At 39.6% G+C, this 24264-nt stretch overlaps 1 protein-coding gene across 1 annotated transcript in view; it reads right to left on the bottom strand.

Moving 5' to 3' along the window:
- CABIN1 (calcineurin binding protein 1) overlaps positions 1–24264 on the bottom strand; it is a 101939-nt gene that overhangs the window by 52312 nt on the left and 25363 nt on the right. The window contains exons 26-30 of the mRNA XM_080355504.1: positions 23221–23372; positions 22484–22662; positions 12468–12650; positions 11506–11843; positions 4792–4905 (exon numbers count right to left, since the gene is read on the bottom strand). Of these exons, the coding sequence (XP_080211630.1) occupies positions 4792–4905; positions 11506–11843; positions 12468–12650; positions 22484–22662; positions 23221–23372 (966 nt within the window). The remainder of the gene's footprint in view (positions 1–4791; positions 4906–11505; positions 11844–12467; positions 12651–22483; positions 22663–23220; positions 23373–24264) is intronic.

Genomic DNA, 24264 nt, shown 5'->3' with positions numbered 1-24264 from the left:
ATTCAAGTCGTGGGAATCACTAATGCTGAGGTTACAGTTCAGGAGCTGGGAGGGAAACAAAAGAAGGCTGTATCAGATGAAAGAAAATCCCATACACTCAGTGCCATGTTTCTGACAGTGACCAGTATTGTATGTATGAGGGAAGACATAAAACCAATTCTGGCATTTAATGAAACTTCCTTGATATAACTGCCCAGCTTCCAGGAAGGCTGAGGCATGTTGCCTTTTTTTCTCCCCGACAGTCCCCTATATTAGGGACTTCACAACGGCCTTCTCTCCTGCACCTCACCTGTGTGGCTCTGGTTGTAGAGAATCCCAAACCAGAGTCAGCCTTTGCACCTCGCTCTCCTTTCCAGAATCAACTTTCCCCTGGTAGGACAAAGAGACTTAACTCTCAAGCTGAAACACAACTAGGGAAAGAACGTGCTACACAGGGAGAATAACAGAGAAAGCACCCACTGGTTATCACCATTCTGTAGCGAGAACTACCTCTAGAAACTTGCAGCACCAAACCTGGATGTTACTCTTCAACTGCCGCTCTGCACAGCAGAGCCCTCCAGCCAGCGCCCAGTCACACCTGCTATGACCAATGTCAAATCAAACTGAAATCACTATGATCTCCCAGCTCCTGGCTCCCAGTGGATGCTGCTACCTCAATTTGACCCAGCTTGCTCAGACCACAGAATGAAGAGCTTCAGGGATACAGCAGAGAATAAACATACTGTGTTTTGGAACTAAAAATAGAACAATTATCCTTAACAGTTTGCAGCAAGACTTCATGCACATGAATGTCTGCATTACAGGGTATTGTGTGCATGCACAGCTTTTGTACGTGGGGAACAGTTACCAAAGATGGACATGAAGATCTTTATTACAACAGATTATTATTACCACAGATGATGCGCCAGGAAAATGCAAATACTGTATATTAAACCATATGGAGAAGCTACTGGTACCCTGAGCTGAACCATCAAAATGCTTCTTCCACAATCACCACCCACCCACAGACTGATGAATCCCCATCATCTGTGCACAAAGTTTAACTTTGTTTTATTGATAGAGGCATGAAATCTTAACATATTAAAAAAGTGCCCTACTATATAAAGCAATGTTTTAGGTGGAGTTTTGGGGTTTTGGTTTGTGTTGTTTTGTTTTTCCTCCTGGTAAATTAATTTCTAATTTAGTAGCTATAGAAAACCACCCTGAAGCCCTCTTTGCAGGAAGGAATAGAAGTCTATATATTTACACATAAAGAAGAGAAGAAAAGCTAAAGTGTACCTGCACAAGCAGGTTATACAGAAACATGTAACTGGCCAAACAAAAAAGACATGGTATTCATTTATAGAAACACAGCTAAAACTCCTGTAAGTTTAACTGCAATAATCATTCATACAATGATTGTCATCACTAGAAGGGCTGTGAACATGCAAAAATCTCTGGTCTAGAAAATTAAGGCCATTCTTTTCTGTTTGGTAAACAAATACAATAATGCAGTAAGCATTTTTTTTCCCCTTAGAACTGAAAAAGGGAAGTTCTGTGCATCCTGATGTTTTTCTAATATGTCAAATACGAAGAAATCAGAGCTAAGTGAACACGCCTTTTTTGCTCATTCTGATGACATTAAAAAAATACATTCAAAGCCGTTTCAGTCGCAGCTGAGTGACAGCTAACAAATGAGACAACAGATCGTGACACACGGATCCAGACCAGCACTTCTGCAGTAAAATTTAACAGGAGGTAGCTTTACCCACCTTTCTTTTCATATGGGGTTGTCATAAACATTTAATAAATAATTCTACTAGGAGTATGCATGATTTATGAAGTGTCTGGGAGGAGCAGGCTGGCAGAGTCCCTACTTGTCTTTGACCTGCTGGCTTTCTCTCTTGCACACGGTTGTTTGTACTTGTAAAAACTGAGTCAGCTGTAATTTCAACAACCCTGAATCTTCTGTACCAGATATGAAAAACACTAGTGCTACTTGCTCCAGAAGAAAAAGGTATTTCAATAGCAAAGTATCCACAGAAGGCCACTTAGACATTCATTTAACTCTTCTGTATCATGAAGGCCAAAGATTTCTCAGAAACAAATACATTACATGGAAGCAAATAAACACTTCAAGTAAAGTGCTACCGTTGAAAATAACCCCAGAGAACATTAATAAGCTTAGAAAACCTTAAGGCTGGCCATTTAATTTCTAAGATTAGATGCAGCTACTTACTTTTGCAGAGCTGTGTAATTTCTGTTTTATCACCCGGCTCTGTGTATGAAGACTGTAGCTGGGGCAGCGGCTGTAACGCCATCTGCATGCAAGGGGTGACACACAAATCTGTGCTGAGCGCTGCCCCAGATGGTGCAGAACATTCACTCACCCACTGCCTGCCCAGGAACTTCGCAGGAGAACAAACCAGTTGAGGTTTATCGCAGACAAGGCCAGCCTAATGCTGAGAGACTTTTTCCAAGTTGTTCAGAGATTCAGGTTTGTCCAAGTCTGGAATGTCAGATGACACTAACAGCTTGTTTTCATGGGCACTTGTAGCCCTTTCTCTCTCGGATCTGGATTTCCTCACTGTGCTGTAGCTGTGTCATCTGTACTGGATCACTGCCACATGTTCCACACAGAGTGTTACTTGAAGAGGATTTTGAAAATATAGCCAAGTAGAAAATGAGACCACCGAAATATTTTATCAAGCTACATAATCGTCATAATGTACACTGTACCTGTTAACAGGGGACTAACCTACAGCAGGAACAAGCCAATACGAGCATTGATTCACGAAGGCCTCAACAAGGTGTTTTGCTGTCTGGGACACCTCATGTGCCAGTCAGACTGTCACCAGAGCTGAGACACACTGGACTTGAGTCCCCAAATTGAAGTTTCTCAAGCCTGGAGGCAGTGGTCTACATGGAAGACTCCACACTAACATTGTCTTTCTTTGTTGGCAGACAGACCTAAGTTCAAGCTAAGAATGTAATTTTCACACATCTTCTCTCTTTTGTAATAGTACTGCTGATACATTGCACTGGGCTAGCATATACCTTTTGTTGAAGGTTATCTTTTCTTTCAAAGTGTATTTAAGTTCTTATTAAAGCAAATTGATAATATTAAATTATGGGAATTTCTTGTTGATTTACAAAATATAACTATTATACAGCTGTCTAGCACCTATACTAGCACTCTTCGTCCTCCAGAGTATAAAAATATCAATACTCAGAATAAGAAATGATCTTTTTTTAAATAATGCTGGAAACATCCACCTATGGATACAATGGAATATATCTTTAAATTAAATTCTCTAGCATTAGCATTCAAAAAGTAGATGGCTTATGTCAACCACTGATCTTTCTAAATGCAGTAATTCACATTTCAAGTAGAAACACTCCCTTATACACACTGCTCAGTTCCTACTGCTCATCTTCCTCATACACAAAACCACAGGATACTCTTGACACTTGACCCTGCAATGATGAACAAGTTAGTCTTGATCAGACAAAGTTCATACTTGACTTGAAGCATGTTGAGTAATTTCATTAACTTCTATGAGAATACTTGTGTTATCTGGATCTGAGCCAAAGTATTCACCAGTTAATCGCGCTGCAGGATTCTGGTAGGGAAAGCAGGCAGATATTGCAGGGAAACAACCAGAGCAAAGCCATGTAGTCAAATCAGGTCACAACTGTTTGGTCTATATCAGACTGACAGTATTTGTTAATCAAAGCTTCTACCCAGAAAGACAAAATGACATAGAAGCTCTTTTTGCAAACTGATCCATTATACAATTTTGAACTACTGTCAGTATTCCTCAGTTGTTCAACCCAGCCGAGGGATTTTAATCAAAGAGCACTTACCTTCTGCTTAACAAAATTTTGCACAGGGGTGTTAATTAACACAACGTACAGCAAAATAAAGATCGATGTTAACAGATATAAAATGGACAAAAATTCACAATTAAAATATTAAAACAGAAACACCGGATGGGAAAGCAGAGACACAGAATTCTGTCACTTCAGTTATAGGCAGCTATATAACAGATACCTAGTCCAAGAAAGACAAACAGAACATCTCCAGGTTCACGCCACACAATGCAAGCTGCAATAGCTACAGAACCCTGTCACAAAAGAGGCACAAAAACCTAGAACACACCACAGAAAAGACAGAGATACTGAAGACAACAGCAAAGTGTTAAGTCGCAGTCACAACAGGGAATTTGATAGATAAATGCTCATGTAAGTCTCAGAAGTATTGTGTGTCCCATGTCACTGAGAGGCACAGGCAGCCTGGACAGTCTATATGACAGTGCTGCTACTACACGTGGCCTTGGAAATATTCTTTCTGCTGAGCCACACTACAAAAGCTGAATACAAAAAAGCTCCTTCTAACTCTGGAGATTTCTTAGAGCAACTAGCCCAACTTTGTCATGAGAAGTGCAAGCCTATAGTTGAGAAGCAGTAAACAAGAGGACAATTAAGATGAACAGAATTAGAATTTTTATAGATGGCTCAATCATCAAGTATATGGTAAATGATGCATAACTGAGAAATGTCAGTGCTTCTCTCCCCATGTTTTCAAGCCAGAAATAAGCCCTGTAATGTAGTTCCCTTCAAGAGAGGAAAATTCCAGCAAATCTCTCTAGAATGCAATTCTGCCTTTCCTTTAGCCACTCGTGGGGCTTATTTAATGTGCTTTTGCTGAATTTCACACTATCCTCCCTTTGCAAACCTTTCAAATGAGAAACAGGTGTTAAAATGAGGGCTGATAAAGTACAGGTGTGTTTATTTGCTGTACAAACTTACGTTGAAGAAGTTGGTCTTGTTCCTCTCGCAGAAGAGGCCCTGCGCAGGCATGTGCTTCAGCTGCTGCCAGGGGACCCCGCTGCCCAGCAGCACGTCCCGGGCCCACTGCAGGTTCTGTGGACAAAACGGGGCAGGTGAGTTGCGAGGAGGGGACAAAATTGCCACCACAGGTACAAAGGTACAAAGCTTGCGTGCTTTTATTTATTAACCTGCAATGTCATTTCTCATTTTCTAGGTCGCTGCTGTTCTGACAGTGTATGTAGAGGCATGTAATCTGGAGAAGACATCCCTCAGGAGATCACACCAGCTTGCTCTCGGAGCCTGATCAGCCCCAGCAGAGGGGTTCGTCGCTCCCCTGCAGCTGCTGAATCCAGCCTCACATCATCAAGTTTTGCTTTCTTGTCTTTGTTTGTTTGTTTGTTTTTTATAACCTGTCTTTATTTCATTGAGATCCACCCCCCACCTCCTATTATCTACAGAAGTCTGAACCTTAGGTATATTTAAAACACTTTAATTTTGTTGTTAAAAGCTGAATTTTAATGCTCAATATAAAATAATTTATATATAAAAATAAAGTATCTCAGCAAACAGTGGAACTTGCTGTCCTGGGTATCCCGCAGCCTTCCTCCACACACCAGTGCCTCCAGTCCCCCCCCGGCTCTGGAAGCTGCCCCTCAGCTCATCCCAGGCCTAAGAGAAAACACAACCTCTAGGCTTAAACTGCGGCCTTGTTTTTGTGGGGTGGTGAATTCACACCTTTCACCTCTACTCAGCCACAGCCCTTCATGTAATTTTACTTAACTTCCCTGTAAAAGTCCATGCCTGTCATCAAATTTGGTTAAGAGCCCTTAGTAAGTTAAGAAGAAAGTATCAGTAGGAGAGTAAATAATAGACAACAATTAAAAATTCATCACAGCACTCGCCCCTCCAAGTTCAGTGCATGAACATCTCTTGTGCAGATAACTGGGGACAGCTGTTGGCTTCAGGCAAAACATTACTAACAGATGGGACAATTATTAATTGTAAGGTTTCACTGACAGAAGTTTTACTTTTCTTCATTTTTTAATTTCAGTATTAGAAAGTCGCATTCAAGTCACATTACACTGGCTTTTTTAGAGACAACTTCACTATAGAGCAGATAAAAGAACGAGGAAGATATTTGGTTCACAGAGACAAATGAGAATGTTGAATTCTGATTTGTGTTCTGTGGGCTGGAAATATGCTTCTGTGAATCATAAATTTTATTAAATCATGGCCATCCAAGAAGTATATTCCACCTATAATAGCTTTTTTTTCTCACTTTGGGGGGTAGTGGGGGCTGGTGGTGCTGTTATTACCGAAGTTTTAGCCTGTCTTCCAGATTACTTTCTTTACAGGACTCTGGTGAAACAGTAAAAGCCCTGCTCAATCCTAAGTGCTTTTGTCCTAATGACAGTAATCATGCAGAAATCTCCAATGTCTTACCAGAGCTGGAGCATCCCTCCTGGCAAAATGCTGATTACAGATTCACGTTCAAGAGAGCTGAACATTGGAAATATTAAAGAGATATTTACGGATTGCAAAAATCCTTCATTCAGAGAGCTGATATAGGTACTTACACAAGACCCTCATGATTCAAGGGGATTTGGATAACTTTCTTTTGCTCTGGGACGAATACATGTTCACTCATAAATATCACAAGGTACTTTCTGGCTAGTCAGGGGAAGCAGTAAATTTAATTATTATCACTGAGTGCCAAATTTAATTAAGATTAAAGCAATCCAAGTGTGTAAACTCAACTGTATACTAACATTTTCCTACAGTACTTCTTTTGTAATATGTATTTCTGTAATCCTTATTAACCTAAGCCTGCAAAATCCTTTGAAATACATACAGAAGAAAACACAACATAGAAAAGAACCTACAAAAATCTGGTCTCCCACAAAAGTCATCCTGTTTTGAATAAAATCAGAATCCAGCAAAAATAAGCCTATCATAAAGCCCAAGATCCAGGCATGTAAATGCTTTATTTTATGCCAATCATAGTAATCAGAAACATAAGTAAACTCCAAGTGTGAAAATGAAGTAAAAATTTGCCTAATGTGTGGCAATCTGAATCTTACAGTTAAAACTATCACATAAAAGCTGAAGGAAAACAAAACCCTCAGGAAAGCTACCACCACAAAGCTTAAATATAAAACGCCAGTCTAAACAAATTTTAGCTATGAATGTTTCCCTGCATCTAAGTTTTACAATGAAATTGTTAAGAGATCATAAGTGTAGTGTCATGCTCTGGTGATCTGCTCTGCACGTTTTACTGACCATCCACCAGTAGGTATCTGATACATATAATTCATAGGCTTTTATTGAACAAGGTAACGACAGTAACCTGGGCAGGAGGGAAAAAGATCATTCAGACAAATGGGGCAATTACACGGTAACTTCACACAATCAAAACTAATAGGAATAAAAGATGTAGTTACAGATTTTCCACTACCCTTCTCCTTAACTCAGCATGATCAATTATTCCCAGTAAATATGCCTGAGCAGGTCTCAACTCATTAGATTTCACAGAGTCTGCTCTGCTTAGGCTTTAGCTGATGAAGTTATTAGGAATGGGTGAAGGGATCCAGGACACAGCAAAAGGGATTTATTCTTGTTGGCACACTGCTCGCCAGTCTGAAATGCTGGATTTAGCTGTCTGACTCAGGGCAATTATGAAATACTCCTTCCAGTTCAGCTGTTGCCTCCCACACCTTCATCACCCCGAGATTCAAAGACAAGATGACTGACAGGGTACAATAACTTGCAGAAATTTTTACCAGCATCGTTAAAGTAGAAAGGGAAAATCTCTTATGGTTAACCAAGTGGAAATCTGAGTCACCCGAGATGGATACACCTTAACTCAGTGGTGTCAGGAGCCACCCTTCCCTAACTTGGAAACTCCATGAAGTGTTGCTGAGACATGTACAAAACATCCTACTACACCTCAATCCTTCCCTCTGTTTTCTTTTACAGTCTGTTAGAATCCTTTGTCTGGAAAAAAACCCTACTGCTACTACATCAAATAAAAGCAAACTGAAAAAGACTATTGCCCATAAGGGCAGCCTTTTGCATGAACTATTATTACCAAACTGTTGCTACTTGAAATGCTTATATCTATTATGGTTTTAGATTATGCCTGCCTCTAAGTATATATTAAATTTACATATATATAATATTGTAATTTTTACATGTATTATGCCTAGTTTGGCCAAACTGTCATGACACTGACATTACATTATACCTGACAATAATTTCTGCATTAAGGGCTCTGTTAATAATGCACATAGTAGCATATACAAACTTAAAAATCCTAAGACATACAAACAATATCTGTGAGCAGAATCCTCCAGGGCTTACAGAGTATTTTTTATTTTAAAATAACAAAGCACATAAGTAAATATTTTTATTTCCTGACAATCTACTGGTTGCAGAGTATCAGTCCAGTTCTACATAATGATTCGTAAGGACCATAAGGCAAATACTTTTTTCTACAAAACTTTTTAGTTATACTGATGTACAGCGACTTGCCCAGTTCTATCTTTTCCTTCCAAACTGTGTCAACACCCATTTTAGAGGTTTTAAAAAAATAAATCAAAGGATGAAGATTTACATCAAGACAGAGACAAGGTGAATGGGAAACTAAAAGCACTGCCCAAACTGAATCACAGAATCCCAGAAAGTCAGGGATTGGAAGGGACCTCGAAAGCTCATCCAGTGCAATTCCCCCATGGAGCAGGAACATCCAGATGAGGTTACACAGGAAGGTGTCCAGACAGGTATTGAATGTCTCCAGAGTAGGAGACTCCACAACCTCCCTGGGCAGCCTGGGCCAGTGTCTGTCACCTTCACTGAGAAGAAGTTTCTTCTCAAATTCAAGTGGAATCTTTCGTGTTCCAGTTTAAACCCATTACCCCTTGTCCTACCATTGGGTGTCATCAAGAAGAGCCTGGCTCCATCCTCCTGACACTCACCCTTTATATATCTCTAAACATTAATAAGGTCACCCCTCAGTCTCCTCTTCTCCAAGCTCCAGCTCCCTCAGCCTTTCCTCACACGGGAGATGTTCCACTCCCTTCAGCATCTTTGTTGCCCTGCGCTGGACTCTCTCCAGCAGTTCCCTGTCCTGCTGGAACTGAGGGGCCCAGAACTGGACACAATATTCCAGGTGTGGTCTCCCCAGGGCAGAGCAGAGGGGCAGGAGAACCTCTCTGACCTACTGACCACCCCCCTTCTAATCCACCCCAGGTACCGTTGGCCTTCCTGGCCACAAGGGCCCAGTCTTGGCTCATGGTCACCCTGCTGTCCCCAGGACCCCCAGGTCCCTTTCCCCTACACTGCTCTCGAATAGGTCATTCCCCAACTTATACTGGAACCTGGGGTTGTTCCTACTGGCAACAAAGCTTCCGAAAATTCATCCAACTTTCCTGCACATTTATTCCAACAAAAAACAGCTACATACAAATTTGCTCTGATAACAGAATAAAACAAAGAGAAATAGCCTCCAAACAGTAAGCAGGATTTTGCGGGGGCTACAGGGGGAACCAGAACATGAAGCCAAATACAATGTTGAAAGATTTTTGAAAAGGATGATAAAAAAAGCATTCAACAACTATTTTTACTCATCTCTTAACAGCAAAACCGGTAATACTGTAAAATAGGAGAAAACAGATTGCATATGGAAAACTTGTTTTTCTGTGCACGATGGAGATCTGCCAATCCTCTCCTTTCCCAGCCAACCATGAGTTTTGGCCATCAGTCTAAATTCTTCATACAGATTCCTGGCACTGGTACATAAATGCTGAATTTTCCAAGATGGTTATATGCATTTCAAAATTAATTTCAGCTTTCTAAAGTTTACCAGTAATCTACTCTGCCTGCACAGCAACTCAACCTGATGCAATTTCTCTTTTGTTTTTTTGAATCAGGCCTATCTTCAGTATATCTAAGCATACTTCTTATTCCAGTTATTGCTGAAAATGCATAGATTTGTGTTTTAAGTGTAACTCCCACTAAAGACATATCAGTGTGCCATTAAAACCCAGACATTTGACATTGCTCTACAAAAGAACCTCAATGAATCATCAAAAAAAGAAAATTACAACCTCACGAAAGTATGTAGTATACGTATATCAGAATGAAGATTGTTAAGTAGTTGTTTTTTATGCAAAGAAGTAATAAAAAAGGACAGCGAGAGCCAACAATGCTGGTTGAAGCCAACCTGGTACCCACTCGGCTCAAACAGGCAGGAATCAATTCTTCTGAGTTCCAAGAGCAGATGAATTTAGAAAGCAATGTGTATTTCATACAGAAAAATTACAAATTGCTAAGCTGATATTTATATAGGGAAACAGACACAAAAAGCAAAAGAGAAGGCTTCATCAGGAAAAAAATAAAAGAAAATATTTTGCAAGTAGTTCCTCAGGCTAGGACATGCTATTTGAACCAATAAATCGAAAACAGGCAGCCTTTTTTTGTTGAATGTTGATACAAAATCATTTGTCAGCAACAGTAATGACAGATTGCAGGAATCTACGGCTCCTACTAATGATTAGCTCCATGGAAAAATTAACAACTGTCACATACAAACCGCATAAGAATGTTTTCGCAACAAGCTATCTTTAAAAAAGCGTAATATTTTTCTGGATAATCACCGTACAGTCAAATGGAATATTCATCACCTTTCAGTGGGCTGCTACACCATGCCACTGCTCAATTCACAGCACTACTGGTAATATGTTTTCTGCTGTAATTTGCTTCCATTCCTTTCCCTTTTCTATTATTCACACCAGCTTCAGCGCTGTTGGGGAAAAGAATTCAGGAAGCCACACAGTGCAGCATTTGACCTAACACAGGACTTCCAGATACAGAATCCGTGAGTTCAAACCTTGATTGTGACAATTAGTGAACTCTGATAATTTCAACCAACTGCTCATGCACATTTGACTAACTGATACTTCAGAAAGACAAAGGACTATAAATACAGAAGCATACACGAGTAAAAAAATGACGTAATGTGAAAACCAAAACAATGATAATTCACAAAAGGCTTTTGAAATCAATTATGAAGAATATGCAAGGCTCATGCTGGATGAATCAAGTTATTTTGCCATTGACTCAAGTAGGAACTGATACTATTACAGTCACCAAGACATCATTATTCCTGCTTAATCCAAAATCACCAGCTCATGAGCAGCAGGATCTCTGACTGACTTTCACTCAGTTATTTCTAAGCAGCAAATAATTTTGTCGTACTCAAGATGACCTCTATGCTCTCACAGTAGGAAAACTTTCATTCTACAAAGACCCAAAATACCCAGAAAGTCTGTGTCACATGACATGTTTACACCAATACTGATGAATTTCTGCTTCCCTGTCACTTTTCTGTCCACTCATTCAGTAAATAATTGCTGTAACGAGAACATCTGAATTTATGGGACAAATCGAAAAGGCAATTCTCTGCTGAATGACAAAAAACTGCCTAGTTCAGTAATAATTCACACACATGAATGAGACAACCTAGGAGCTGAAGACTTCACAAAGCACAGTTCCAATCCAGCCTGCATTAAACAAACTTACCTGCTATATTTTAACACCGAGACTGCTGAATTAGGATTAAAAAAATGACACTAGGGTTTGTTTACTCGGGCAATAAACACAGCTCATCAGCTGCTGTGTCAGAGGTCTGCTCACCTTGTGCGTCTTGCTGTATGTGTACAGATAGGCCAGGCGGTAGAGGCTCTTGTAGTGCTGGGGGAAGCGGCTGAGGCAGAGGCAGAAGGCGGTGATGCACTGCTCCGTCAGGAACTGCCGCTGCTCCTCCAGGTCCGCTGGGAGACCGGGAGGAAACTCAGCTGCATCTCCGCAAGGCTCAGCTTTCTTTTTGCAGTCCCACTGCGAGGGTGGGGGAACGGCAGCTTTGCTGGGATTGCCAGAACCAGGCTGAGGATCCAGCAGGATTTTTTGGCCAGCGGGCTCAGCAGGATGGTAAGATTCTGAACTCTCCAGCAGCTCTTCCGACTTTCCTGTGACTACAACATTAAGAGAAAAATGACAGTGAAAATTACAAAATGGCACATGACAGGTAGAAAATGAGAAAACTTAAATACCGCAAACAAGAATCCTTTCTTCATGAAGGCACAGAATTATTGAGTGGTTCCTGTGGCCTCTCTACCTACTGCCACATCCAACTGTACAAATACGAGACAAAGGGGAATTCCAGCTAATAGATTTTGAAACCATTTTTCCAGTGGAACACAGAACACTTAGTACTATTATATATGGAAAAATTTGGTGGAGAGCAATTCCACTTCTTCACTGAAATAAAGTCTCCAACAGAACAAAACATCTAATTCCACTACTTGTGCTCTTCTATGCACTGAATATCAGGACGCTCCTGGGCCATAAAAAGAAAGACATCTATACTTGGGGGAAAAGATAACATGTTTTGTTTGAGATTGTCTTCAAATAACAACTCCTTAAATTATTTGGAGACTTGAAACATTGAAGAAAGCATAAATAATAACAGAAGCCAAGCCAGTCAAAGGGCCACCACAGAATGCAGTTTATCATCATTCTTTCAGTGCTTCTGCATGCCAGAAGAAACATTTTAATGAGAATATACCAGCTGCCATTATCCATTAAATCACACATACTCTTTTCCTCCGCAGATCCCAGGGTCTCTTTGCCGGGTACCAGTGGATCGGCACAGGTGGTAGAAATCCTCTTCTCTGGGTAAGTTTTCCTCAGGCTGTCTTGAGAACTGGCAGGCTCGTTAAACATATCCTGCGTGGAACTGGAGTCAGACAACACGGCTGCAGTGCTATCCTGACTCCGCTCTGCAAAACAGAGAGAGAAGGAATGCACCATTTTCATACACATCAAGCTGCTGCTACTTACGTCTTGGTAACAGCAACTTAAAACTGCAGCCAGTCTGCAAGCATCTTTCAAGCGTAGTACAGCATCCTTAACAACCACCAATTCTGTTGTCTAAAAGGTATTTATTGTCTTCTAAGTTATGTACCTCAGCTTATCACCTTCATCTCACCCCTTTGTACTAAGGAATTAAAACTCCAGTCTTCTTTCACTAGGTATTATTTAATACTAATGTAATGGAGGACTCCCTGCTCCATCACATTTCTTCCTAGTATATAATCCCAGAATTTGATTCAAAAGCAATAATGCTTAACTTTGAAAAGTTAGGCTAAGGACACAATATTTCAACTAGTACAGTTCTATAAAATTTCCTGGGTTTTACTGTGCAATTTACTTTGAAAAGCACCCAGTATAATTTTAAGTCTAACACAAGCAAAGCTTAGTTGACAAGAGAAAACCATGAACACCACTACTGGTAAAAATTACTCGTGAAGGACAGAAAAATCAGCAACATTAGAGGGCTGAGACTTACAGGATTGACCACTGATGCCATCTATCCTGCAGGTGTTAGATGCTGTTCACCAAATGTTCTGAAAGGTGATTTGATACGGCAAATAAACAATTCACCTAAGGACTAGGCCTCAGAGAGATGGGAAGAGTCTTGGACTTCAAGGCAGTAGGCAGAAGAAGAGAACGGACTTTGCAGTGCAGGCTGGCTGCTGACTGCAGCACAGTCACAACCAAGCTGTTAATCTGCTGACGGCTGTTACAGCACAGCAGAAGTTGTACAGGATCGTGACTTTATCATGGGGGATAAAATTCACACCTCAGAACAACCGCGCAAGTGAAAACCTTCCGCTCATGTCTGAAACCTGCCTGATAGGAGCCAAGTTCTTCTGCATGAAGGGTTATCGGAGGGAGCCCTGCCTAAAAACCACAGCTCAGTATCTCCAGCAGAAAGATGTGGGCATATTCCCACCCCAATGGGAAACTGGCATTTTACTGTAATATTGTGCCAACATAATTCAGTATCGAACATAAAAATCCAACAGAGGCAGTTCTCTCTAAATCTGTAGCCTAAAAGATTAATTTCCAGTTTCTGCTTTAAGGTACAGGAATAGCGTAGGCAAGAGGCACATTACATCCATTGTCTAGGTAGCTCCACTGCATACTTATTCATTAATTTTCCTGATAAGATCAAGAAAGAAAATTAAAAAGGCAAAAGCTCGTTCTTTGAGATGAGCTGATAATTTAATTAAGTTTCTTCTGTTCCATCTGAATTGCACTTGTTCAGGAGCGAGCTATGGGCCTCCTATGAATTTATTTTATCAAATCCCTCTGCAGACCTTCAGCTTGCAGATCAGGTTCTGCTTATTAGAATTCCAACAAATTTAAACCAAATTTCATGCACTCCTTAGGCTCTTCACTACCACACAAAGAAAACCTTCCCTTTCAGTGAACAGATCTTAATAAAAGTGTATCTTGAAAAAGAATGGGAGAACAGTATTAGCTTCCTAATTGGAACTTATATAGTTGGTTAATGATGACAAGTTTTATACAGAAAGAATATAATTATAAAGAATGGGAAGAGAAGGATTCTGAAGAGAGGTCAGTCAAGCTTCAAATGACTCATTTATAAAGCTTTAATAACCTTCTGTGGTACAAATGGATACTATTGAACTCCCAGTTGGCATCAGGAAAAACATTTACAGTAGCTGCCTTGATATTTTTTTAAAAGGAAGTTTCTGCATCTGTGGCAAAGAGGCCGAATTACTCATCTAGGAAAAAAAAAAACCTAATTGCAAATTTCCAAATGTTGCCATAAGCCTGGAGGTCAGTTCTGATGTGTGGGTTATGACAGATGAAGCATTAGAATGTAAATGAAGAACTGCGAGACCAATATGCGAGAGTGAGATCAGAGCACTAGGATATTAGAGTAACTTCTCAGCATACAAAGATAGACAGTGATGTAGTGTGTTATATTTCAAATGTATGCATGACATGGAAGCTTCTTCCTATGGGGAACAGCTATAAATACCTCCTTACAATTAGCTAGCTATTTTGATTTGAAATTTCTACTAAAGTGAGAGTACGTCTAGGTATGTATATTCATTCTCCTTTTCTTTCAACACATTATTATAAATGATATTAACATTGGGCTCCTTAATCACTGAAAATCAGAGGAAGACTACTATAGAGACAATTATTTTAGACACTTCTTGAATGCAGTAGGTGCTTTCAAACTAAGTGGGCCTGATGAAAAACCCTGGAGTATTTCAGAAATTAGGAGCAGCCACCAGTTATTAGTATTAATTTCTCTAAAGTCACAGAGGATGGGTGAAGTTCCAGGGAATGAAAAATGAAGTACAGTACCTATCTTAAAAGGTCAAAGCTGTTAGCCAGCCAGCCTTCATTTTCAACAGAATTATTTGAGCATCAATAAATAAAACCAACTATAAGCACCTAAAAGATCAGTGTTAGTAAATGTGTGTGTATCCAAGCACAGATATTCACAGGTGCTTGTAAAGAATTACTGATTCTCTAACTAGAAATGGCCAAAATGTCATGCTATTGCAGAAGCAATTCAGCAAACTATCACACTTGAATGTTTAATCAGAAACTTCACAGGAAAAATATGTAAGAGTCTTCCTGTTCTACTGAGCACTAATGAAAATTAAGCTTAATTATGGTGTCTGTATTTGGGACCCGCATTTTAAAAGAACACACTGAATAACTAGAATGAATTCAGAGGAGAGGAGAAAAAATGATGAGACGTTAATGAGATGGTATATAAGAAAAACATTGGGAGAACTGGACTTATTTATCTTCAAAAAGATGAGGGAGAATTTCCAAATACATACAATTAACCAAAACAAAAATACAATAATTGCTCTTCATATTCACTAAGTACAGAGCAAGAGGCAATAGGTTTTAATTGCAGCAAGAAAATTGCCTTTCCTCCTAGTCTCCAGCTTAACTGTTACATACAGTTAAAAAATTGCAGAGAAAACCTACAGAATTGCTGGACATTTCTGAGAATAGGCAGACAAGTAAGTATCATTTGTTAGGTTACCTGAGCTGTATCTTAATATAATTAAAACACTCTATCAATGCATAAATGCTGCAGTATGTAATGCTGAACTCATGGCAACTGCACCAAGTCACAATCTAACTCTGCTTTTTAAAAGTCTGCGTATTTTTCATACATGAAAGTACTATGCACTTCTAGCCTAACTCACAAATGTATCTTATATACATATATATATATGGCCCAATATTATTATCTGAGTAGAAATGAAAAGAATAGGGAAAAGGTCTACTAAATGGGGCAAAAACAACAGAAAAAAATCCTAATAAAAATACGTCCTGATACCAGATTATCTTTTGATATATTTTGTTTCATTACTTTGTTGCATCACTCCATAGTTTTAGGCAGATTTCAAACAACATGACGAACTGAAATCTCTATTTGATATAAAGTCAAGTATTTTGTGTTTACTTATAAAGATTAAGGAAATGGGACTTAGGAGAAAAATTGTATTTTTTTAACTCATTCCTCATAATCTATTCAACATGTGATATTTCAGTGATTTCTACATCAGCCGATACCACCTACTCTGTCAACAGGCGAAAAAGAGCAGCTCTGGACAGAAGATATGAAAAGGTCAACAGGAAGAATCTTGTTAACTTTCCAAGGGATTAGTAAAAAATATTGTTACTGGGAAGATGTCATTGGGAAATAAAGAATTTGCATGTTCATCTGTACTGCCAAGAGCTTTATTGTATCACAGCAAGATCCTGCCAGCCACTTGGATCACTAAATAGCTGTCATTACTGAAACACATCTGTCCTAGATATTAGAAAAATATCTGTAGCCTAATTTGACTTAACTCTATGCTTAAGAGCATTTTAAAGTTAATCTTACCCTGAAAGACAGTTTTACTGGGTTGACTCCTATACTTCCCCATGCCATGCTATTCCTCCACACCTTTGTCACTTCGCTCCATTAACATTCAGGCACAACACCTGCATCTCTACCAATTCACAGTAAAGAGATGTGTTATACTTCGGGGAAGCTAAATGGGTATTTAATTTTAAAATGCAGCAAGAAAAAAAAGGCTCAATATTTTACTAGCCATGGCCCCGTGCCAGCATTCTGCCACATGCACCATAAGCCCTGAGGCCATAAACCATATTACCCAAACTGTGTCCACTCCCAGGGCTAAGGGAAGAGACAGGGATGTGCTAAAGTCACTGGATAAGCAGATGGACAATCCTAATGACAGAGCTCTGACTGCTGTGTGTGCTGATCAGGTACCTGGATCTGCTCTGGGTACAAGTTTACATGATTTATTCTCGGGGAGCTGAAGTACAGCTTCACAATGCCAATATGAATGAGGTATTCTGCCTCTGCCCATTAGTTGCTATGCAGCTCCACAACCGTGTTCTCTGCCCTCTATCCCTTGAAAATTTTTGGAAATTAAAGGGAAGGAGGAGAGAACTTGCGAAACACCTGCATGTGAGGGTAGGGAACAGGCTGAGAAAGCCAATAAGGTATAATTCACGTTTTCTGAATAGTATCTTTTTCTGTCTAAATAGCTGAAGGAAAATGTATGCTCAGTTATTGCAAGAAGCTATCCGAGATGCAATAAACAATCAGCTACAAGTCAAAAGTCAGAAACAAGTGGCACAGAAAGCTCATCTGCAGCGCTATGTACAGACGCAAACTCAAATTACAGTAAAGAAAAATCCGGATGCACAGTTCGGAAATATGAATAACTATATATTATTATCATCTTGCCTCAGGTACAGTTCAGGGGTATGAATAACTAACTATATATTATTTTAAAACATCTTATGCAGTAAAGGTGGGTTGGTCACAAACTGTGGATGTACTGACTCTCTCTTTTTGTCCTGCCCACTTGGCACCACATCTCCCCTATTCCCTATACTTATCTGTATGAGCATTTTGGTCTGCAGTCAGAAACATGATGTATCACACAATCTCATTCTTGAAACAGATTTCACCCATAACAGAAGACAACATTCAGCTCTGTATCAAAAGGCACTTGCACGTTATTAAAAACAAAAGAACTGCAGAGATTTGCGCATGGGAGCAGGTTAATCTCTTGAGGACAGCAAGTCCTCTTAATGTGTAAAGGGAGTTCTCCTGTAACATGAGTCAAAGATGGGAGTCTATGTTTTGTCCAGCTGCACTGAACATTGAGTGTGTTTCGGTAACTCGCAGTCCTGTATTGCTTTCCTGTCTTCAAGTGCAGAGCAAGTGGAATATTGAGATATTCTCTTAGTCAAATCCTTTTTACACAATCTCACACTAAATGTCAGTGTGATACTTCTACTCAGAGGTTAAATTGGGGACAGGTAAAAATGGAGCATACTGTAATACACTGGATCTGATTCATTATTCATGTAGTCTAGTGTGCTGTCCCCATGAACATCCAGTATCATGTGCCAAAAAGGATATGTACTGCAGACCCAAAGATTTCATTTTAAACTGTTGGAGAGAGAGAATTTTGAAAGGTAGGATTTTAATGTTCCAAAATGCAATGTGGACATTCTTTTTATCCACAGAAATATCCACTCCATCTTAGGAGCTTATTTAGTTTGACATGAGTGACAACCTGGTGGAAAAAGTTTCTCAGAGATCACCTTTGTCTCATCAGGATGCTGAGAACCCCCGTTTACAAACAACTGTGCATCTTCATAACATTTGCAGAATTACAGATCAACAAACTTTGAAGTGAGACTTCTCCCACAGCACGAAGCAAGGAGCCTTTCCCAGTGAGTTATCATGCAGGTTTTGCCAATTATTAAAAGCAAGCCGTGACAGGTAAAAGCAGGAAGAGAATGCCTGGGGAACAGAGATTTGTATAAAGGTTAGAGGCAGCACGGGCAATATTGGTTGCAAAAGCAATCCAGGCAAAGACAAACACAACAAAGGACATTTACAGCTAACTACACATAACATCCTACATGACATGGATGGAGACTTAAAACGATGAGACATTTTAACACTGCCATAGCAATGGATACTGAACACACCATCTGCATACCACCACAATAATATGGAATCGATAATTAACAAAACAAAGGCATATTACAGTAAAAGAGACTTCACAACAATCTCCCAGTCCACTTTTTGGGAAACAGACTTCACATTCAGATTTAAAAAAAAAAAAAAACAAAAAAAAACTTTTAATGCTTTCTGAACTAACCTTAACGCTTAGCACAAAATTTAGGTAAATTTAAACTGCTTGAAGTCTGTACTGCAGTCTTTCTTTAACACGTACATACATGCAGCCTGCATAAAGGAGGACATTGAGCATGTCTGTTCTGGTATATAAAACACTGGCCATTTAGCTGTGTAAATAAGGTGACATCCCAGGTAATTAATGTCTTTGTCCCTGCTGAGTTCCTGTTTTTTCTTGTTTCCTACTTTGCTCCTGGAAAATAAAAGAATCTAAACCTCAGGCTTCTACTATCAAATGGAAGTTTTCATTTTGGAGGGTTACAAAACAGCAACAGGCAGGAGTGATGACAGGAAAGGCAGGATCAGCAGAAGGAAGGAAAAGATGTTGCTGAATGGAAGGACAAGAGAAAGGAAGCTGCCATTTCTACACACATGACAGCAGCTCGTCAGCCAGCAAGTAACAGCTGCCACTCAGCAACACTTCTGTCTCCTTGAAGGACACATATGCCAGCAGCTGCCACGAGGAAAAGGAAGTTTAGTCACTTTACAAGCTGTATTTACTGGTTCCTTTCTTCCATTTTCATTAAACATATGACTTAAAACTAGTATCACTAGCATTCACTGGTCATAAGGGTTATAAAAGCCTTTCAAGCTCTCAATTTTAACAGTGATTTCTGCATACCCTGGTCTTTTTTCACCAGCAAAACATTCAGGAGAGCTACAGAACTACAATGACACATTTAAATATAATGTACCCGAAATAAGTTGGCCCTCTCAACTTCACCTATCTACAGAAGAGTGCTTGGAGATCAGAGTCCCAATACTTTCAAGAAAAGGTGTTTGACTGTACAGTAACTCATTCCTGCTTGTCATGAGATAATGTGCAGCACTAGAAGGCACATTGTTGGACATCTTGTTAAAAAAAAACAAAACAAAAAACCAAACAAACCCCAAACCCCACAAACAACATAAATTAATAGAAAAAGCAGGGCTCAGAAGGAACAGCAAGAGTTCATCTAGTCTGTTCCTTTTTCCATCAGGATAAATTCCATCTCCATCATTCCTGGCAGATGCCATATCACCAATTTTTAAAGACTTCAGTGCTGCAGTGCTATACTATCCCCAGGAACATATTCCAGTGTTTCACTTTTTTTTTTGTAAATAGTATTTCCTAATACTACTCCAACACTGTTTTCTAAATTGCAATTTAAGCCTAATACCTCCTGTTCTGTCTGCCATAGACGCAGAAATCATGGGGGTTTTTTGCCTCTAACTCTTTGTACAGCCTTCAACACTATTTAGCTCACACTGCTGTCACATCTCCCCTTAGTCTCCTCACTCCCATTCCATTCCTTCTCTCTTTCCTCTCGTGTTATATTTTCTTGAAGTGTAGCACCCAAAAATGGTCAAGAGCAGTCTCAAGTCAGCAAAGACAGGGATCCCAACTAGCATGTCTGCTCACGGTAACACAGGAAGAGAACTTTGTAGGTAAGACTCTGTATAATGCTCTAATTTTGCTTCTATCATATATGATCAACAGGCCTCAGAAAGAAAAATATCTAGGCTGAATTTAGGCCAAATTATTCATTCTGTGAACAACAATATAGACAGTTTTGTTTGCTTTTAGAATGGTTAAAAAAATCATCTAAAGAATAGCCAAATGATGAATATTTTCTTGCTATTTTTAGGAACAGTACAATGGAAATGCAGACACCAGTTTTCCTCAGTGCTGTGATTACATGCAAGATGTCAAGAGCATTTTACTTCACAAGTATGTGTTTTAATACCAGTAAAATGCAAATGCATGCAGAGGAGCACAGTATATGTAACAATATGAAAGTGGAAGACTTCTGAGCATTGCTCAGCCTGTTCGCTCCTTCCATATGTAATAGCCCCAAGGCAAATATTTCCATTTCCTGGGGCTCTTTACTATGCTGTATCCAGAGTTTAGTTGTGCCAGCGACTTACACAACATTATGAACGATGCAGTACTTTGCAATTCTACTTGTCACAGTTACACTCATCCTTCCTACAGATCGCACTAACTCTGCTGCTTTCAGCAGCTGACATTTTGAATTGCTTTGACAGCAGCAAAGCTCAGCCCAAGAACTGCTACTCCAGCCCTGGCAGACATAGCCCTTCCATAACTTGCACCTCAGGCTTTGCTAAGCTGCCAACTTTGCTCCCGCTGGGCAATTAGCATGCCACACGCCGTAATATCTTACTCTAAGTGAAGGTACTAACGACATATATTGGAATATTTTCCTAACTTACGTATCTCCTGGGAATGTTTCAACAGCCTTCAGGATGTAAGCAGATGTAGTCTTAGGCAAAACTGCTTCTCACAGGGAATATTATTTAGGAAAGGTTTAAATATTTGCTCCCTTCTGAGTTTGCTATGTCAAAAGACATCAAAAGGCCATTCACACTAACACACTACGTAAGATATCAAAACAGTCCAATGAATTACTCCTGATAGAAATGTAAGCATGACTAAAATGAACATTACTCAATTTAGTGCAAGAGATGAAGGATCTTCTGTCAGTTTCACCAAGATTTGTTGGGAAAAACAAATAAATTCACCTTCAAGGCCTATGAACATTTGTTTCAAAACTGTGTCAAAGTTATTTACAAACTCCCCTTCTTCGGAAAGTGACAACTGGAAGGAGCCCACCCTCCAGAACTAAATTCCTATCGAGAGAGGATTACTGATTTCTAAGGGGCCTGCCACATTCTACCAACACTAAGCTATACATAGCAGATATTTTGCTCCTTGAGCACTGATACCCACAGATCCAGATGCATAAACACACAGCCAGAAGAGCAGAATCAGAATAAAATTCTTAGACAAATAATAATGTCCAAGTTACTTATATAGTAACTTAATTTCTACTATATAAGTATACTGCAAAATCTCCACTGTGATACCACTCTACCTTCTGCATTTATAAGCTAATTATATGGCTTTATAAAGATGAGCTGCTAACCAGTCATTGTAAATGATAAAGAAAAATTAAAAGATGGTGTCTACTGGACTGTCATGCAAATCACTTCGTGCTGATACACAATATATTCAAAACAGTTGCCACCTGCCTCCTTCAAAAAAGGATAATACTGTTTTGGTTTGCCTTTTTAACAATTTGTCTTGTTTCAGCCACAGTTCAAATTTTGACCTGGTCATTTCACACAGGCATTGAAACAACATCCAGCCTTCTAAAGACTGAACTCATATCTTCAGTACTAAGCTCAGACAGACATTTAGCTCTGGAGAAAAAAAACAATTAAAAAAAATATGTACTGACAGTTCAATCAGCTGCATACTCCTCCTGTTGACATTCCCATTTAGACGAAATGACAGGTGCCAATGGTGGCAGGTGACAACTTTGAATTTAGTATTTAAAGCTCTGACTGTACATTGATTCTATTTAAAGCACTGAATTTATAAAGGTAATCAGCTTCAATATTGCCCGTGTTACCACAGACCCATCACCCTCCTTGGAATGAGCAGTTTGATCATTCCTGGTCAAACCCCCCCATGATTAGAGCACCTCCCTGTGCTGCCAGTATTGAGAACAGGGACTGTACCGTCCGGCGTTGCCTGCTGACGGGGTTTTTTACATTTGACGTAATCGTGGTCAACTGGAGTGGCTGTGTAAGGTGGGGATGTCAGACCTGGACCGGAGGATGAGGGGAGGGAAGTCCCAGGGCCTGGCACTGTTCCGGCTGAAGAGTGAGAGTCTTCATCAATCATACAAGCTTTTTCCCTGCGACGGGCAGGGGGAAAAAAGAAAAAGAACATGGTGTAACATCCTGGGGACGTGTACAGAGAACAAAACGAGACTACGCATTCTTACAACAGGAATCAAATCTTACTAACAAATCCTAAATAACAGGCATTTTAGCAAAGGTTATATTCCTGCCTTGCCACTGGTCAAAAATAAAACATTTCTTTATTTTGTAGTTGTTAACGAGAAAAATTATGAGGACTAGAGTATCTTATCCTTTAAAATAAAGGCCATTTGCTTTTGCTTTTGTTAATAGTTGATTAAAAATGTTAATTTAATAAATAAAAAACGGCTTCAAAACAGAGGACAATATCAAAATTGTTCTACTTTGTCCTCTTCCAGTCTACACTGTGCCAATTATTGATAAGATCTCAGAGCTGCGCATAATCTAACTGCTTATGATACCTGAAAACTGCAAACATTAGAATGAATTCTAATTGCTTTGGTTCGTATTTCATTCAGCTTCTTTTTAATAGCTTTTTATACAGCAGTTTATAAGCATTCTTTCAGAAGATACTCCTGGAAATTAGCACTCACTTTTCTGCAACTTTTGGGGTGTTCTTCTCCTCACCCCTGGCAAATGGTCCCTCAGAAGCTTCTTTCATGAAGCTAACTAATATCTCTGCATCTACTCCAGAATCTGGTTTCCCCACAAGTTTCAAAATAGAGGCATGAAGTCGAAAGTATACCTAGAAAACACCAAAGTCTACTCAGTCAGTAGAGAATTCATAGCTCTGCAACCTATACAAATAATCTCTTCTCTGTAGAAACTGCAGGAGCTAATACAGACAGTCATCCATTATGTAAACGTACCTAAATAGGATTTTTCCTGCCTTTGAAAGTTGCTTGTAAATGACAAGATCTGAAACCTGTAAAAATTTTATAATTGCAACCTATGGAGTACAACAATGAAAGCAGACATGGTCTTCTGGAAGCAACTCACCGCTGGGTATGTTCTACATCCATTATTTTTTACCAGACAACACAGTGAAAGCAAAGGTGTTATGACTACTATTCCAACTCATGCATGAACTTTATGCTTTCATGGGTATGAGACGCAGGTGAAATCCTAAAGGGGACTGACAAGAAAGTTGGAAAGGGAATTTTTACAAGGGCATGTAGCAACAGGACAAGGGATACTGGCTTTCAACTGAGAGTAGATTCAGATTAGATATAAAGCAGAAATTCTTCAGTACGGGGGTGGTGAGGCCCTGGGACAGGGTGCCCAGAGAAGCTGTGGACACCCCATCCCTGGAGTGTTCCAGGCTGGGTTGGACAGAGCTCTGAGCAACCTGGGCTGGTGGAAGGCGTCCCTGCCCGTGGCAGGGAGATGGAACTAGATGATCATTAAGGTCCCTTCCAATCCAAACCATTCTAAGATTCTATGAACTGTGTGCAGGAAAATCCAGCAGTAGAAATTCTGATGGTCTGTCCAATACAGAGATTGTATACGTAAACTGTCTTTAAAGCAAAAGCAGCCTGAATAACAGGCTCCAGTTTACTCCCCAAATTAGTCTTGTAAATGTTGCCAGACACAGAGCACCACGTACATATGCCCAATAACACAAACTAATAATAACT

This window comes from Nesoenas mayeri, assembly GCF_963082525.1.
Source record: "Nesoenas mayeri genome assembly, chromosome: 17".
Classification (NCBI taxonomy): domain Eukaryota; kingdom Metazoa; phylum Chordata; class Aves; order Columbiformes; family Columbidae; genus Nesoenas; species Nesoenas mayeri.
The sequence above is the reverse complement of the archived record's forward strand: the minus strand, read 5'-3'. Positions and strand labels throughout refer to the sequence as shown.